The sequence below is a fragment of the Chinchilla lanigera genome, unplaced genomic scaffold (genome assembly GCF_000276665.1).
Source record: "Chinchilla lanigera isolate Chin_1 unplaced genomic scaffold, ChiLan1.0 scaffold00049, whole genome shotgun sequence".
Classification (NCBI taxonomy): Eukaryota; Metazoa; Chordata; class Mammalia; order Rodentia; family Chinchillidae; genus Chinchilla; species Chinchilla lanigera.
Window position 1 is genome coordinate 5,160,092 of NW_004955450.1, and position 17,593 is coordinate 5,177,684.

The window sequence follows — 17,593 nt, forward strand, 5'->3', positions numbered from 1 at the left end:
TTTGTTTGTTTTTCTCTGGTACCGGGAACCGAACTCACGACCTTGCGCTTGCCAGGCAGGCGCTTTTGCCGCTGAGCTAAATCCCCAGCCCCCAAGATTAACCATCTTATAGTAACATTTGGAAATTCTAAAGTCTGAGAAAAAGATATTGTGCAGTAGCATATTATACATTACGTATATTATGTATACCAGAATATAATATAATAATGATTATTGAATGATAACGGTATAAAAATGTCTGTTATATGATGGGCTCATCTACACGCATGTTGTGTAAATGTGATAGGATCCCCAGAACTTTTGCTGTTCTTAGAAAAAGATTGATGTCAATTGGTAGATAAACTCTTAAAATTATTTTCTGCTGGCTTAGAAATTTTTCTAAATCTTAACTTTGGTACTTTTTGTTTTATTTTACTTATTAAAACTGTACAGTGTGTTGTTACAGTTGTTGGGTTTTTTGTTTTTTTTTTAACAGTGATACATTTGACATTTCCTGGGATGTTAGACCCGGGATTCGTCAGAGCAGGCTACCAGCTAATACCTCCTTGTTTGATAAAGATGGGATATTTGCTAATTCAGCTAGCAGCAGACTTCTGGAAAGAGCCCATGGAATTCTCACGTCAGTATTGATCAGTTAATGTGCATTTTTTTTTATGAGTGGTTTAAAATTTCTGGCTGAAAAAATGAAGAAGGTGATGAATTATTTCTATGGATATAATTTTCTTTGAAAAAGCCTCAGAATCACTTGGTCAGTATTTAGAATTATGAATTTAAAGCACTGATGTTTTTTGCTGTTTTAGTTTTCCTTATTGTCAGGAGAATTATGGTTGAATATATTCATTGCGGAAATGATTCTTTATTGCCCTTTGACATGTCCTACTTCTGGAGAAGTAAATAACTGTTACCTGTTATTTAGGATTCCTAGTCAATAGAGCTATGGCCCTTTAATTCTGATAGTCCTAACAATTGGCAGGAGATGTCCTGTAAGTGGTGAATAGGACCATATATTATGGTAGGTAGCATTCATTCAAGCCTATTTCTCATTACAGCATCAACATATTTCAGATACTTTCCAACCATGTTTCTTCAGTGGTAGTTGGATCTATATCTGAATTAGATTCCTTAATCCTTGTCTGAGCCATTGCTTATTAGTATTAATAATCTTAATTTATGTAGGTCTTGCTCTGCTTCAGAAATGTTCACTAACATTTAATTCTCACAGCAACTCTAAGTGTAGATGGTATCTTTATACTCATTTGATACTGTAATGAAACCAAGGCTTAGAGATGTTAGACTTTAGTAGGTAGTAGACCTTAGATTCTACCATAGGTCTTTGTAATTTAGAACATATTTGTAGCATTGGGCTTTTCTTTACTCTTTTTCTGAAGCCATAAGAACCTGAATATAAAATACAAATATAATATTGAGTTGTGAGTGGAAAAAAGCATTTTCAATTTCCAAAAAATGACAAATTACATTTTGCCAAAAAAGAACATTTTTAGAGATTCATGAAATTTAGGCATCCCTAAATGACAAAAGTAAATCTTTTGTAGAAAGATTTTGTAAGAAAGCAGAGACCTACTAACATCCAAAAAAAAAGAAAAAAAATCCTGTACCTTGGAATGTACAATATTATATTATTAATCATCAGGCTTGAAATCTGCTTATTTCTCTATTAGAAAGCAGGTATCAATTTCCCTGTTCTCTTTTCCTTGCTTACACTTCCTTCCCAAAGATGCCTGCTTGCTAAGTGATATAATATTTTTATACAGAGGACCTACACTTCTAGGAATTGGTAATCCATTGTTCTAAGTACAGACTTTGAAGTCATTCATCTGTATGGTAGTTTTGTCTAACAAGTGATTTATCTCTATAGGAGAAACAGAAACTTCAAATCCAAGCCTGCACTTCCAAAGGTAAGTATTACAAAAAAGCTTTTTTGTCTTACTGTGCCTTGTCACATAATTATTTTTTATTATTCTTGCAAGTAATCCTTATAAATTGATGACAAAAAGTACTGTACCTTGTTTCTATCTATGCTAGGGATTGTGTGCACTAAGCTGAATGCATTTTAGAAAATACTGTAGCTGTTATGAAATGGCCAAGTCTAATGCTTCAGGTAAATTATTTCTTGCAAGAATACCATTTTCTAATTATTTTACAAAGCTCATGGATATAAATTGATTTTTCATTTAGTAAAGCCATTTTCAATTCTTCTTGAGCCAGGTTAAGATCAAATTCTGAATTAAAACTTGTAGTAAATGTTTATTTAATCCTCATATTTATTAGAGGAATTAGGCCTTTTCTACATTGAGATCTAGGTAGTCTGTGAGCCTGTGGGCTCTGATGCGACTGCTTAGCTTCACCCTAGTAGTACAAACATGGCTGTAGATAATAGGTAGCTGAGGAGCGCTTCTGCAATCCAATAGAACTTTATTTATGGACACTAAAATTGGAATTTCATACAGTTTTTCACCTGTCCTGAAAAATGGTTCATTTGATTTTTTTCATCTACATAAACCATATAAAAATAGTGGGCCAGATTTGGCATTTGGCTATAACTTTTCTATATACAGAGGTGGCATTTCAGAATTATTTATTGGATTGGTACCTTAGCATTTCCTTCTCTTCTGACCTCCCAAAGAATCTTGTCACTTGGAATCTTGTGAATAAACTTAATTTTAGAATTTTTAAAGAACTGATAGTTGTTTATTGTCTTTTATTTCAAGAAACAAAACATTATTCCTTCTCCTTAAGTCAGCTTTTTTTCATGAAAATAAATGTATTGTTGATAAGAGGTGTGGTAGTGATGAATATGGGTAAAGCACATAAAAAATTATTTTTGAGTGGTTTGCAATTTTTTTATTATAAAAAGTATAATGTAAAGAAAGAGAGAAAAAAGAAACACCTCATTGTTGCACATTTTTATGTATTCGTTTGTCTTCATTTTTTTCCTTCATTGTCTCGTTAGTGTTTCAGAACCTGAGAGCCACTTTTGATTTTATCTGTTTGCATCATTCTTTTCCTTCTCTTCAGATTGGTTTTTTTTTTTTTTTTTTTTTTTTTTAGATCATTTCTTTTCCTTCTCTTCAAATAGATGACTTTTGTTAAGCTTTATATGATACAGCCATGTGTGATAGCATGTGCCTGTAATCCCAGCACTCTCTGAGCTAAGGAAAGACGACCCTAAATGGAAGCCCAGCCTAGGCAACTTAGTGACTTAGTGAGACTGTCTGTCAAGATTAGACAAACAGACAGATAGACAGACACACAGACAGGCTTGGATGTAGCTCAATGTGAAGTCCACTCACACACAAACACAAACTTCATGTGATAGTCAATGCAAAAATATTCTGTACGTATGAAATTATTCCAGTCATTCATAGGGCTCCCATCTCTTTGTCTGTCTTTAAAAATTGGATGTGGATGTTTTGTTTCATTGTGTCTTATAGATTCATATATTAGAGCTACCACGTGATAGCCTGTCAGTTGCTTTTACGAGTATTTCTGGCACTTCATTTTATTGACATAAATGGGATTCAGGATGTTTTTTTATGACAATCTTGAGAGATTGATTATTGACAGACGTTTAACTGCTTTGACCCTTTGTTAATATAACTCTGGCTTTTTATCTTGCTTTGCTTTTTTTGTTCTCTTAACATTCGTAGAAACTTTATTTGTAATAACTAAAACGAGGTAAATAATTTAAGTAGAGGGGATTAGCAGCAAATTAGATAAAGCAGAAGAAATGGTCCATGAAGAGGTCATCCAGACAGTCAATAGGGAAACTTTGGAATTAAATGTTAGAGACTAAACAGACTTGAGAGACATGGAGAACACCCTTTCCAGCAGTAGCAGGGTATACTTTCTTAAGCCCTTGGAGCTTCTCTAGGACAGATCATATATTAGGTCACAAAACATGACATAATATTGGAATTATGTGAAGTCTCTTTTCTGACCAAAATTTACTTTAGGACTCTACTGAAAAACTGTTACAGCTGGTAGATTAATTCATTAAAGTTCAAGGATACAAAAATCATCATAAAAATCAATAATGTTTCTGTAAACACTGTACTATTTGTTCTATTATAGTATCAAAAAAATTACTGAATGGTAAATTTAACCAAGAAAGTGAAAGATCAGTCTATAGAAAATTATAAAACATTCATGAAAGAAATTGGAAACAACACAGTAAATGGAAATAGAGCCCATTTTCATGGGTAGGAAAAAGTAATATTGTTAAAATATCTATACTATACAAAGCAATCCAAAATTCCAGTGCCATTTTTCACAGAAATTGGGAAAAAATCATAACATTCATGTGAATTCATAAAAGATGTGAAATAACCAAACCAGTTTTGAGCAAAAGGAACAAGCCTGGAGGCATCATGCTACCTTAGTTAAAAATGTATTAGAATATCGGGTGTGGTGGCACATGCCTGTAATCCCAGCACTTGCGAGGCTGAGGCAGAAAGATTGCTGTGACTTTGAGGTCAGCCTGAGCTATACAATGAGTTCAAGGGCAGTCTGAGTTACATGGCAAGACTCTGTCTCCAAAAAATAAATATCTATATATATGGGTGTTGTACTAATCAAACACCATTAAAATGGCATTTAAATAATGAGATAAGTTCACCAGTGGAACATGATAAATAGCCCAGAAATAAACCCACATATGTAAGGTCAGTTGATTTTTAACACAGGTGCCGGGTTCACACACTGTTAAGAATAGTCTCTTCAATAAATGATGTTGTGAAAACTGTATCTATGTAGGAGAACAAAGATAGAACTTTATCTCCCCTGGTATATAAAACTCAAATCAAAGTGGATTAAAGAGGTAAATGTGAGCCAGATGTGGTGGTGCACACCTATAATCCCAGTGTTCTGCAAGATTGAGGCAAGAAGATGGAGAGTTTAAGTGCAGTCTGGCAACTAGGTGATTTAGCAAGATCCTGCCTCATAACGAAAAATAAAAAGGGCTAAGGGATTTAGTTCAGTGCAAAGGCCCTAGGTTTAAACCAAAGTACTGCTCCCTCAAATGTTAAATATGACACTAGAAAGTATAAAACTACAGAATTTCTGTAACAGGGCTGGGGATATAGCTTAGTGTTAGAGCATTTGTCTAATATGTGCCAGGCCCTAGGTTCAATCCCCAGCACTGGGGAAAAAAAAATTGTCCATAACATTGGTCTGAAAGTGATTTCTTAGCTATGACCACAAAACCCTGGCAACAAAAGCCAAGATAGACAAATGGTATTACATGAAACTAAAAGGCAGCGCAGCAAAGGAGGCATTTAACTGAGTGAAGAGATAAAATTGGCAGAATTTTCAAATCATGCAGGTGATAAGGAGCTAATATTCAAAATATAAAAAGGGACTTAAGAAAATAATTTGATTTTTAAATGTACAAAAGGACCTAAAAACATTTCTCCAAAATAATGGCCAACAGACTTAATAAATGCTCAACATTGCTAAATACCAGATGTGAATAAAAACCACAGTGAGCTATTACCCATACCTGTAAAGGGGCTGTTATCCAAAGTAAAAGTAGGAGGCAGGCAGGCAGCAGGTAGGTGTTGGGAAGAATAAGGAGTATACACTGTGGTAGAATGTAAAGGAGTACAGCCATGGTGGAAAACCATGTGGAAGATCCTGAAAAAATTGAGAGTAGAAACACCAAAGGATCCAGCAGTCTTTCTAGGTGTGTGTTCAAAAGAATTGAAATCAACATATTGAAGTCATGGCTGCACTGCCATCTTCATTAAAGCTTTATTCACTAGAGCTAAGGAAGCAACCTGCATGCCTATCAACAAATGGATGGGCAAAGCAAATATAGTTTCTATTCCCAGTTTAATACTACTCAGTCTTTAAGAAGGGAATTCTTTCATATGGACTAATATGCTTGGGGAAATAAACCAGAGACAGACATATAGTTCAAGATACACTTAGATCTCATTAGTGTGTGGAATCTAAAAAAGCATACTTAATACAGGTAGAGAGAAGACTGGGAGTTACCACCACAGGCTAGGGAAATGCAGATGGGCAGGGAGAGGAGTAAAGTTTCCTTTAGATAGGAGGAATATGTTCTAGCAATTTATTGCACAGCCTAATAACTGTATTATGCATTTCACAATTGCTTAAAAAGTAAATTGTAAGCACTCTCACTCCAAAGAGAAGTGAGAAGTGTGAGGTAGTAGGTTGTTTAGCTGTATTACATGTATTGTAATACCGCACTGTACTCTATAAATACATGCTATTTTTTATCAGTTGAAAATAATAGATTAAATACTTATAGTCAGTGACATAAAGTAAATTAGAGATTGCCAAGAAGCTGCATACAAGATTTGGGGAGGAGTTACAAAGGGGCACAGAGGACAAACAAGACATGAGTGCCGATGGATATATTCATTATCTTGGTTGTGGTGGTAGCTTTTGTCTTTGTCTATAGTCATTGTTTTCTTGTCCTTTTCTCGCTCTCCTTCCTGTCATTGAACCTAGGTACACCCTACTCCTAGTTATATCCCTAAACCTTTCATTTTTTATTTTACATGGGATCCTACTAAGTAAATCACCCAGGCTGGCCTTGATTATAAGATCCTTCCACCTTAACCTCCTGAGTAGCTGGGATCACTAGTATGTGCTGCAGCACCCAGCTCTTAGTCTGTTTTCTGTTATATAGCAGGATTCTTGAGACTGGAACCCTTATTTATAAAGGAAAAAAGTTTACTTAGCTCATGGTTCTAGAAGCTAGAAGATCTGGAGGCCACGTGTGACAAGAACCTCATGTTGCATTGGGAGCAGAAGGACAGATAAGCACCTGAGAGACAAAACCTGGGGTGGTCTAGTTATAGTACAGCCTCTCTTATGGTAACTAACCCAGTCCTAAGAGAGCAGTATCTCACTCCTGAAGAAAGGTGTTAATCTTTTATTGTACATATTTCAAATTCCTTGGGAGAGAACATTAAATGGTCTTTACCCTCTGAGTGTGCTATTGACTAACTTTTTAAAAAAAGTGCATATTAGTAATACAGAATGGTAATTTTTTTGGGGGAATTTGATACTTTTAACATATTTTGATCATTTAAAAGTCTGTCTTGCTCTTGCTGTCATCTCTCTCTCCCCTTCTTCTCGGCCCCCTTCCCTTAAAGACCCTAACCTCCAGCTCTGTCACAGCATTTCACAGCTTCTGTTGTACATACTAAGTATGCACAGTTTGTTTTGTGTTGGTAAAGTTCATTGAAGGAAAAGGATGTAGATTTTTGTGCTTTTTATATCATTGAATATATACCTTTTGAACCTATGACTATTGTCTTTAGTTAATTTAAACTTTCTATTTAAAATATCTACTATTGCATAGTATATGCTAGCAAAGCCATGTTCCTATCTTGAAGATTCTGTGCATATGTGGAAGTCAGACATTCTTAGCTCACAAATTTTGGCTCAGACTGAGTTCTGTGTAAAAAAAAAATGAAAAACCCAGAATTTTTTTTTTGGCCCACACAAGTAATCCCAGTACTTGGGGGAGGCTGAGGCAAGAGGACTGCTGCGAGCTTGAGGCCAGCCTGACCTGCATAAGGAAATCCTGTCTCAAAAGGACCCCACCCCCACAAAGAAAGCATGAGTTAGCTTCACCTGAAGCTAGAAAAGGAAAAGGGGTCAGACAGAGGGGTGACTCATAGGTTGGGTTTCCAGAATGAGATAAAATTCTCCAGGATACTTGTCATTACAGGAGCTCTTCTATCCAAAGCCCTGGAATAACCCACCTGTGTTTTAGTTTGTGCGTTTGTCTCTGAAAGAAGACATACAAGTATTCCCTTTGGATCATAGTTAGCCTGGCTTTTGAAGAGACGTTCTCCCTTGAAATGAGGCGTTTTGTGGACTGAAAAACAGTTTTGTTGGGACTGCTATAATAAAAAACTTTATTAAATTATCATTCACAGTTCTGGAAGCTGGGAATTCCAAGATTAAAATGCCTGCAGATTTGATGTCAGATGATGACCATTCCACATAGCCATCTCTGTGACAGCTTCATGGGTTCTTCTCTGTGTCCAGTGGTGGAAGTGGCAAATAAGCTCCCTGGGCCCCATAGATGACCCCGTGTGAGGGTCAGCACTTCATGACCCCCAGCCTCCTTCAGAAGTCTTACCTCTTAATTCTGTCCTGTTGGCTTTATCTGTACAGCACCTTTCCCAGAAGCAGTAAATATTACTGAAAAAAGAATGAGTGAAACTTCATGAACTAAATAATAATGATGGAACTAAGAAGGAATAAAGTAGGTAATGAACAGAAGCTCTAAGAACAGAATTAACTTTATATCCTTTTCCTTTGAGGTCTGTGGCCCTTTCACCTTTACCCTACTTTATCTTTTTCATATATCTTAGTATGGTTTGAGTTATTTTTTAATGTCCTAGGACTGTGTACTCAAATACAGGCTGCTTTGTAATAATCACTGTATTTGTTCACTCATCAGGTTATGGTGAGTTTTTTGAGCCCAAGTTTGGTCTCTAGTTGCTGAGGAAAGAATTATTTACTTAGTTGATAATCATTCATTAATTCCTTTAAACTAGTGTCTATTAAGTATCTGCTGTATAATAGACACTTCCATAAACTGAGAGTACCAGCATAAAAAAACGTAGTCCTTACTTTCTCAGAGCTTATGCTCTAGAGATGAAAAAGACAATGCAGAAGTAAATAAAAGATAATTTAGATAATTTAAATGATACTTTTTGGAGTGTGGAGGATGAAGTGACATGTAATTGACAGAAGTAAGCAATTATTTTGGTATTTAAGTAAGAACTTTCTGAGACTTACATTTAAGCTACTGGTTGGAAGCCACATAAAACTGAGACTTGTAGAAGGTCTGCCTATAGAATACTCTGTAGTGTCAAAATATTGCAAAGACTCTGAGGCAAGAATCAGTATACACTTTTATAAGTTAAAAACCTCATAAACTCCTTGACAACAATGCTATTTATACTTACTTTCCATAATATATGCATATGGTGTTTTCTTTTATACCATGGGAAACATTTAATAATTGCATGTACCATAGCTTTAAATATAAATTGAAACTGAATACTTCTCCCCTGTAATATAACATCTTCCTTTTTTTTCTTTGCTCTCCTGCTCTTTTTCTTTTCCCTCTTCCTCCTTCTCTCCCTCCCTTCCTTTGCCTGCCTGATTTCTCTCCCCACTAATGTTCAGCATGTATGCCATTTTACTTGACCTTTTCTGTTGGAAGTGTTCAGAAATATTTTTGATGTTGGTAAACATAGGTCTACAACATTTTTATGAGTACTGTAGTATTCAGTTTTGTGAATGAAACATACTTTAAAGAACTCCATATAATTGTGTATCTGTTAATAATTTTCACTTTATTTTCAAGTATATTACCATAAGCAACATGGAGATTTTGTTTTATAATCTTTTTACAATAAATACCTAGAAGTAAAATGGCTTGCCAGGAAGGTATCACTAATTAATAGTAACAGAACAGTGAATATAAGTCCACTTTACCATATTGTCATAAATACTATTTGGTAGTCCTTATTCTGTGTGCCATTCTGATATGTTCAAAATCTCTTTACAGAAAACATATAGTTTATGTAGTTCACTGGTAGAGTGCTTGTCAAGAATACACAAGGCCCTGAAGTAGATCCCAAGCATCCCATGCAAATCCCCCTCCCAAAAAGTATATTTCATTGATGCAAATGACATTGAGTGGTTGTCATTATGTTACTTGTTGTTTTCACTTTGAGAATGGCTGAATCAGGTCTTTTCATTTTTTATTGTGTTTTGTTTTTTCTTAAGAATTTAAGTTTTTTTTATATACATACAGTAAACCTTTGTCATTTGTTAGAAATCTTTCTCCCTCCCTCACTACCTTCCTTCCTTTCTTTAAAATGAAATCCAGGGCCTCAAACGTGTGAGACAAAGTTCTATTTACTATTTTCCATTAAGCTCTATCCTCAGTCTTTGGTTTTCACTTAATTTTATTTTGAGACATGGTCTCACTAAGTTGCCCAGGCTGACCTCGGACTTGCAACCTTTCTGCCTGAGTCACCAGGATAGCTACGGTTACAGGCATGTGCCCCTTCCCCAGAGGAAACGATGTTTTCTTTTAAGATGTCTTTCTTTTCATGGTCACTAGCCAAAATCCTGTCTTCTAGATTTGGTATTCTATCCTGGCCTTCATTCAGTCTGTTGCATACACTTCCAGTGGAGATTTTAATCTCCTGGATTTCTGTTTGTATTTGTTTCATGGGTTCTGTTTCTTTCTTATGTTGGGCTTTCATGCTTTCCATTGTTTTCCTGAGCTCCTCCTTTTTTAAAAAATCTGTGTCTGCTTTAATTTCATTCATTTTGGTAGTCATTTCTTTTTGCACCTTAGAGATTATTTTTTCTGTAGCCTCTTACACTTGTTTTTTCACTTTTGTTGCTATCATTCCAGAAAGTTTCAGTGGTTGGCTTCTGATTTCTTCTATCTTACTCTGCTCTGCAGGTGTGGGGTTCCATTTTGCTTCTGTGTTTTCTCATTTCTTCTTTCTTTTTTTGGTATTGTATTGTTTTCTGTGTTGATTCTTATAGGTTTCTTATGGTAGATAGTTTTATTGCCAGTATTGAGGCTTCTCTAGGAAATGGCTGTTCCACAGCTGTTTCTTCTAGATGTCAGTGGTTCTTTGTCTTTGTGTCTATCTGAGGAACCACCTTCTCAAGGTGTTGAGAATGAGAAGTTGTTACCTATTTGACTCAACACCTAGTCCTTTGGCCCTGGATTGTGGTGATGGTAATGATCCCATATAATCACGGTGTTGTCATATGGGAGAGAAAAACTGATTATAGCATGTATGATATCCTGGCCAAAGTAGTACAGTTAACAATAACAATAGTCTCAAGTGCAGCCTGGCTACTAACAAACTGTGGTAACTTTTAGCCTGATACTTCTAACCATAGAAGCAAATTCTACAGTTGTGTTACAGAATCCGGCATATACCAGGAACCTGTATGCAGTGATTCTCCCTTAAGTGGAGTGATTTTACCCTGTTGTGTGGGGAGGGATTAAAAAGATAGAGTTGAGTGGTCCTGTATAGCAGGAGCAAGTATAGGGGCATAGGTAGATCACTCAAGTTTTGGGAAACTGGAGGACAGAAAAGGGAGAGATGGAAGAGGAAACAGGGAAGTATTGAAATGAACCAGGCAGAGAAGAGACAATGTTTATTCACATGCAAGTATCGTAAGAGCAAGCAAGATAGTTGGCAAAAGAGAATTAGACAAGTAGATGAAGATATAAAGGAAGATAATAAATCTAAGTCATTAAAGAAAGGGAAAAGAAAAAAGAGACTAAAAACAGAAAACAAATAACTCTGAAATATAAAAGACCAAATTAAACTAAATTAAACAAAGACCTGAAGTGGACAGAAAAAGGAAAACTGATCAAACAGAAAAATGAGTAAAATTCCTCTGGTGTTTGCAGTTCTTTTGCAGGTCCAGGTCTGATCTCAGAAATGTGTTGTATACTCTAGCCAGTTTTGCAGTGGGATTTGTGCTGAGTATAGGGCTAAACTTGGCCTCTGGATGTGGGGGCTGGGATTGGTGTTCTGTTGCTGGAGTTCTCCCCTTCTTGGGTCACTGGGGGTCCCTGCGTGAGACAGTCTGACCGAAATGATGTTTTCTTAATTTCATTTCCACAATGAGATTGTCCTTTCAGTTCATGAACTCATGACCATTAGTATAGCATGGTTTTAAAAGTACGATTTGCTAAAAAGTACTGTACTGCTTTCTTTTATTTTCATTTTTTTTTCTTTTGTCTTTTTGAGACAGGGTTTTGCTATGCAGTTCAGCTTGGTTTTGAACTCAATTTGTAGCCCAGGCTGGCCTTGAACTTGCAGCAAGTTCAGCCTCCCAAATGCTGGAACTACAGGTGTGCACCACCATGCCTGACCTGTACTACTTTCTTTTATTATTGTACTTTTTATACTTTGTTGGTTCATATGTAACTCCCATCTTTCTCATTAAATTGTAAGAGCTCATTGGGATGATGGCTAGATAAAAGCATTGTGTGTGTGTGTGTGTGTTTCCCTGACATGCCTTTTGTAACCTTGGGTTTTTTTTTTTTTTTTTTTTTTTTTTTATTTTAAAGAATAAAAGAAGGATAACATAATAATAGGGGGGACTTAGCAAATTACAGACAAAATGGTAGGAAATTATCAATGGTTATCATTTTACATATTATTGTCTACAAAATAGTTTCTCAGGAAAACAAATAGACAAATAATAGTGAGTTACAGACAAAAGAGGTAGGAGATTATCAAGAGTTGTTGTACTATACTTTGGTATCTTCAAAGTGGCTTCTAAAGAAAATAGAGCTATACATGAGTGACCTATTGAAAAATCATTAACTATTCTCAATGGTTGTTGTAGGAAACACATAATAATAAACATACATTATGAAATAGGATAGGAACATTACAAACTTAACACAGTTATGGATAGATTAGTAGGAAAATAATGGCTGCTGTAATACATGGTGGTATCTTCAAAGTGGTTTCTCAGGAAGACAGAGATATGCAAGAAGGATCTAATAAGTAGTTACAGCCTAAGGGTTGTCAAAAATAGCATATTACCTCCTCACCAGTGACTCCTTTCACTGAGGTATGATGGCTGGAAGGAAGGCCAGGATTGAAAAGAAGGACCGAGAGACTTGCACCTGTGACTAGCGACAGGCTGTTTTCTTGTTCCTCCATAGTCATGATTACCCAGGGCTCCTCGATGGAGATGACGGTCTGGCCAGAGGGAGAAGGCAGACCATGCCCCAAGCCCTCTCATTCCTGTTGGACTAACTGGTAGCATGGGTCTGATCTCTGGGGCCTCCACCTCAGAGGGCAGACCGATCTCCAGTGGTCTCCTTTGCATCCAGGGCATGGCCCATGGGGCCTCTTAGGGCAGTTCCTCTTGAGGTGGCCTGGCTTTTAACAGTGGTAGCAGATGAATGCAGTTGTCGAGTTCTTCTTGGAGCCCCAACCTTGGGGTTTTATTTAATACATTGTCACTCTGAATTAGGAATCAGTTGGAGATATAAATAATCACTATAGATATTTTTAAATTGAAGGGAACTTAATTAAAATACCCAGACACTTCTAAAATCATTAGAAGAAGAAGGCTTAAAGTTTCAGAGTATTAAAACAACACTGCAGAACTAATTCCAAGTATAATCAGAAAGCTAGGATACCGGGAACCTGTCAGTGCAGCTGCTGCTTCCAGGAACATCAGCATTGATGGTATAATTCAGGGATCTGAGAGGAGATGCTATGACTGTTTGCTTCTACTCTACAGCAGTAGTGATGACAACACAAATGTCCTGTGCTCTGCCTCTGAACACTCACAGAACTGGTAATTGGATGCTGGCACTGTAGAAAACTGAAGTACCTTTATGTGCATTTTTGCAAAAGTAGTAGCCAGACACTCTTTTGAAATTATACCTTCCAACTTTCACATGTAGGTGTTTAATTTTTAGTTTGCTAGCTTCTGGAGAAAGTCAGGAGGGGAAAATGGATATTAAGTATCAATTTTATGTTTTCATCATAATTACTTGGAAGCCCAGTCCTGACACCCCAAAGAATTTGCCCTTGCCTCTTTGGTGCTTTTGTGTCTTTGATGAAAGAATTCATTCAAGACACATAGGTGGTTATGCAGAATTTTTGGTAGAATTTATTGTAGACAGAGTTACCCCTTCAAGTAAGAAAGTAGTACCAGAGGACATCTGCATCAGTATGACTCTGTATATCTTTTTAGGCAGACAAGAGTTACTCCTGGGGCTCAGGAACTAGTGTGGTTTTGAAGTTTATCAGTGTTTTACTTAGAAGATACTTTAGAATAGCAAAATATGTCTTTTTTAGATAGTCAGTGTTCCCTCAGGGGCTTTTAGGTATGTAGTAAACTTATAAGAGAAATTTAGAAAAGACAAGTTGTTAATTTAAGCCAGGTCCCAGCCCAAGGCAAGAGTGTCTTTAAAGAGTATTTCCTTTCCTGACATCATTGGGCTGTAGGCCATGGCAGCCCAGATAGGCCATGGCAGCCCAGAATGCTGAATGCCCTGTTTTAGAAATAGAGGCCTTGTGCCTTTGGGTCTCACATCTAATACATGATTGTTAATGTGTTATACATTAAGTTCTTTGTTTCTTTATTTAACTGTAATTGCCAAAAGCATGCTATTTTGGACTTCCCTTTTGTCCCTGAGGCCTGTTAATGTCTAATTACCTGCCTAACAATCACAGTCATATGTGAAAGAGAAATTGTTACATAGATAAGAAATGATGAAAACTGAGGATTTTGTTTCTCTTAATTTTGATTAATATATATGAAGAATTAATTTTTCCCTTTTCAGCACTTGCTGGATGTAAATTCTTTGAAGCATCTGACTAGACTGACCCTGCAGGATCGCATTACCAAGTCTCTTCTTCATTTGCACAAGAAGAAGAAACCTCCCAGCATCAGTGCCCAGTTTCAGGTTGTTTCCTATTCTATTTCCACCAGTAAGATTGTGTTTCTTTCCAGTTGTCATTGAAGGTCAAAGTGATCTGTGAGGAACTTGACTAGGATATGATTATGTGACTAAAAACCGTATTTTAATGGTCACTTTATAAAGAAGTACCCAAGATGATAAAAATAAGTCACCTGCCTTTTTTTATGTTCCATTTTATGCCTCTGGATAGTGGATTTCTCAATGAGTAATTCATTATTTTCAGTGTAAGCAGAATGTGAGGGAGAATTATTATAAACAAAATCTGCCTTTAAACCTTATGGCCTAGTCATTGTTAGCATAATGGTGTCTTCTTGGGTTTTTTTGTGGTTAAACTCTGTGCTACTGCCATCCGTATTTAACTAAATGAGACTGTAGGATTTTGTGATAATTTTGTTTATATTAGAAATACAGGTTTTTTTCCTTTTTGGCATTTAGGAATAAATATAATAATAAATTAACCAAGTAATGTATGGAATAAGTGTTTGCAAAATACTTTTCTAAATTACCTCTTCTATTCTTAAGTTTTTCTCTCCAAACTCTTTTGCTAGATACTACAAAGATAAGCTGAAAATTTTGTAGATAACTGTACCTTGTATAACAGAAGCACCATATTGCTCTTAACTAGAAATTTCCTTGTCTGTGGTATCTATAGTTCTACATACTTTCTTAAATCCTCCTTTTAAAGCCAGGATATTTGAATACAAATTACGTTACTAATGTGTCATTGAATATGTTAATTGGTTTATAAGCACTAGAAAAGGGAACCCAAACAAATACCAGTGGTCTTGCTAATTTAATTGAAGAGATGAAAGTAGAAGTAGAGGCAGCTAGAATATGTGGGGCATTGTACTGGAGAGGAGGAAGCTGCACAGAAGCAAGCAACAACTCAGGACTCTTCTTGAGTGTACAGCTGACTGTTGATCTGTGCAGATGTGAGTGAAAACTACATGAGACTAAGGAACAAACCACTAGAATCCACTAGGTGTAACACACACATCTAGAAGATTAGTTCTGTTACCACCAGCCAGAATGAAGTGACTTGTTGGTACATGGATCAGAATGACCTTACTTTAGTAATAAGACTGAAATAATCCTAGTGTTAAGACTGCTCTGCCCTGTCCTTATAAAGCTTAAAGGCAAGTCTTGAAAGAACCAAGGTCATTTTAATGAATTTAACTACATGCCAGGGGAAATACCTGTTATTTAAAGAAATCCAGCAGTGTTAAAAACAGTGTGTAGCATCTAATCAGAAATACTTGCATGCAAAGAATTAGGAAAATAATCCATAACAAGGAGGATAGTTGGGCATGATGGTGCATACTTGCAGTCCCAGCAGTTGTTGGGGATGAGCTGGGAGGATTGCCATGAGTTCAAGCCCAGCCTGAACTGACCCTTTCTTTTAAAAAAGTGGGGGGGGGGGTTGTTCAGAGTAGACCTAAAAATGACAAGAAAACATCTGTAACTTGTGGGATAATAGCATGTCTAAGTAGGTGTTATTGGAATCTTACAAGAAGAAAGAGACACTCGTGCAGAAAAACATATTTAAAGAAATGAAAAATATTTTCTGACTTGGTAAAAAAATACAAAGATTAAACAATATCATTAAACCATAAGCAGAAAAAATACACCAAGGTACATAATAACAAATTGCTAAAACCAATTATAAAAAGAACATCTTAAACATAGAGGGAAAGAAGAGGTGCAAGGATAATAAGAAAACAGTGGATTTCTCATCAGAAACTATAAAACCCAGAAGACAACAAAGTGATGGTTTTAAAAGATTGAAATATATTATCATTCTAGAATTTTTGGCATGTTGAATATCTTTGTCTTAGTTACTTTTCTCATTGCTGAGACAAAACACCTGACACCCAAAGTTAAAGGAGGAAAGGTTTATTTAACTCACAGTTTGTAGAGGTTTTAGTCCATAATCAGCTGGCTCCAAGGCAGGGTGGTGTGGCAGAAGGGCAGCTGTTCATCGCTGTGGAAGACAGCAAAAACAAGAGCAGAAAGGAAGAGGAGCAAGCCTCTTTTCCTCCCTTATATTTTATGCAGACTGCCTGCCCTAGAGCGGGCTGTAGCACTCAACCCCAGCTCTAGACAATGTACCAGGCTGTAGCTCCCGACCCCAGTGCTAGACAATGAACCAGTCACAAGCTAGATTCAGCCACCTCTGTAAAACCTGCCCCCCATGACTGCATGAGGCTTTGGGGAGACCTCCAGACACAAACCATAACGATCTTTTTTTTTTTAAAAATGAATGTTAAATAGAGACTTTGCAGGAAAAAAGCCGAGAATTCATTATTACCAGATCTGTAATACCAGAAATACTAAACATAAAGCTTGAAGAATAATGATGGGGGAAAAAACCACTGGAAATTTGGGCCTACATAAATAATACCGGAATGATAGAAATGTAGCTTAGTTGAAAATGCTTTTTTTCTTTTAACTCTCTTTAAAAAGATAATTGGTTGTAGCAAACAAAAAAAAATAGTATATTGTGGGCTAGAAATAAAATATATGAAAAAAGTATCATAGAAGAAAGTAGGGCTTAGATGAAAATGTGCAGTTGCAGTTTTTACACTCTACAAAAAATGGCATAATACTATATGAAGGTAAAGTGATAAAGGTGAAAATCCTAGGCCAGTTCTTTAATTAGGAGTATAAGTAATGACCTAGTGGCAAAAATACAGTGGAATCAATCCTAAAATGTACAAAAAAAACCCAGAAGAAGCATCTAATTGACAAATAAAAATAAATAGCAAGTTGATAGGGCCCCCTCCGTTCCTTCCTCCCTCCCTTCCTCCCTCCCTCCCTCCCTTCCTCCCTTCCTCCCTCCCTCCCTTCCTCCCTTCCTCCCCCAGGTTAACACATCACACATTCACGTTTTAGTCACACACCGAGGATTCTTAGGCTTCATCCCACAGTGGATGGCAGTGACAGAAATGGTGTGAAAAGACCTCAGTCATTGGTTAAGTCTCCAGCTATGACAAACAGACAAGAATACACCCACTCTGTCCTGTAGTCTTCCTCCTTACTGATCACAATGTGGAGATAGGCTGCGACATCAGA

At 36.5% G+C, this 17,593-nt stretch overlaps 1 protein-coding gene across 7 annotated transcripts in view; it reads left to right on the plus strand.

Annotated features, from left to right (window-relative positions):
• Myo9a (myosin IXA) overlaps positions 1 to 17,593 on the plus strand; it is a 207,138-nt gene that overhangs the window by 110,295 nt on the left and 79,250 nt on the right. For all 7 annotated transcript variants that reach the window (XM_013518986.1, XM_013518991.1, XM_013518987.1 and 4 more), the window contains 3 exons: positions 476 to 619; positions 1,877 to 1,916; positions 14,384 to 14,506. In XM_013518986.1, coding sequence (XP_013374440.1) covers positions 476 to 619; positions 1,877 to 1,916; positions 14,384 to 14,506 — 307 coding nt within the window. The remainder of the gene's footprint in view (positions 1 to 475; positions 620 to 1,876; positions 1,917 to 14,383; positions 14,507 to 17,593) is intronic.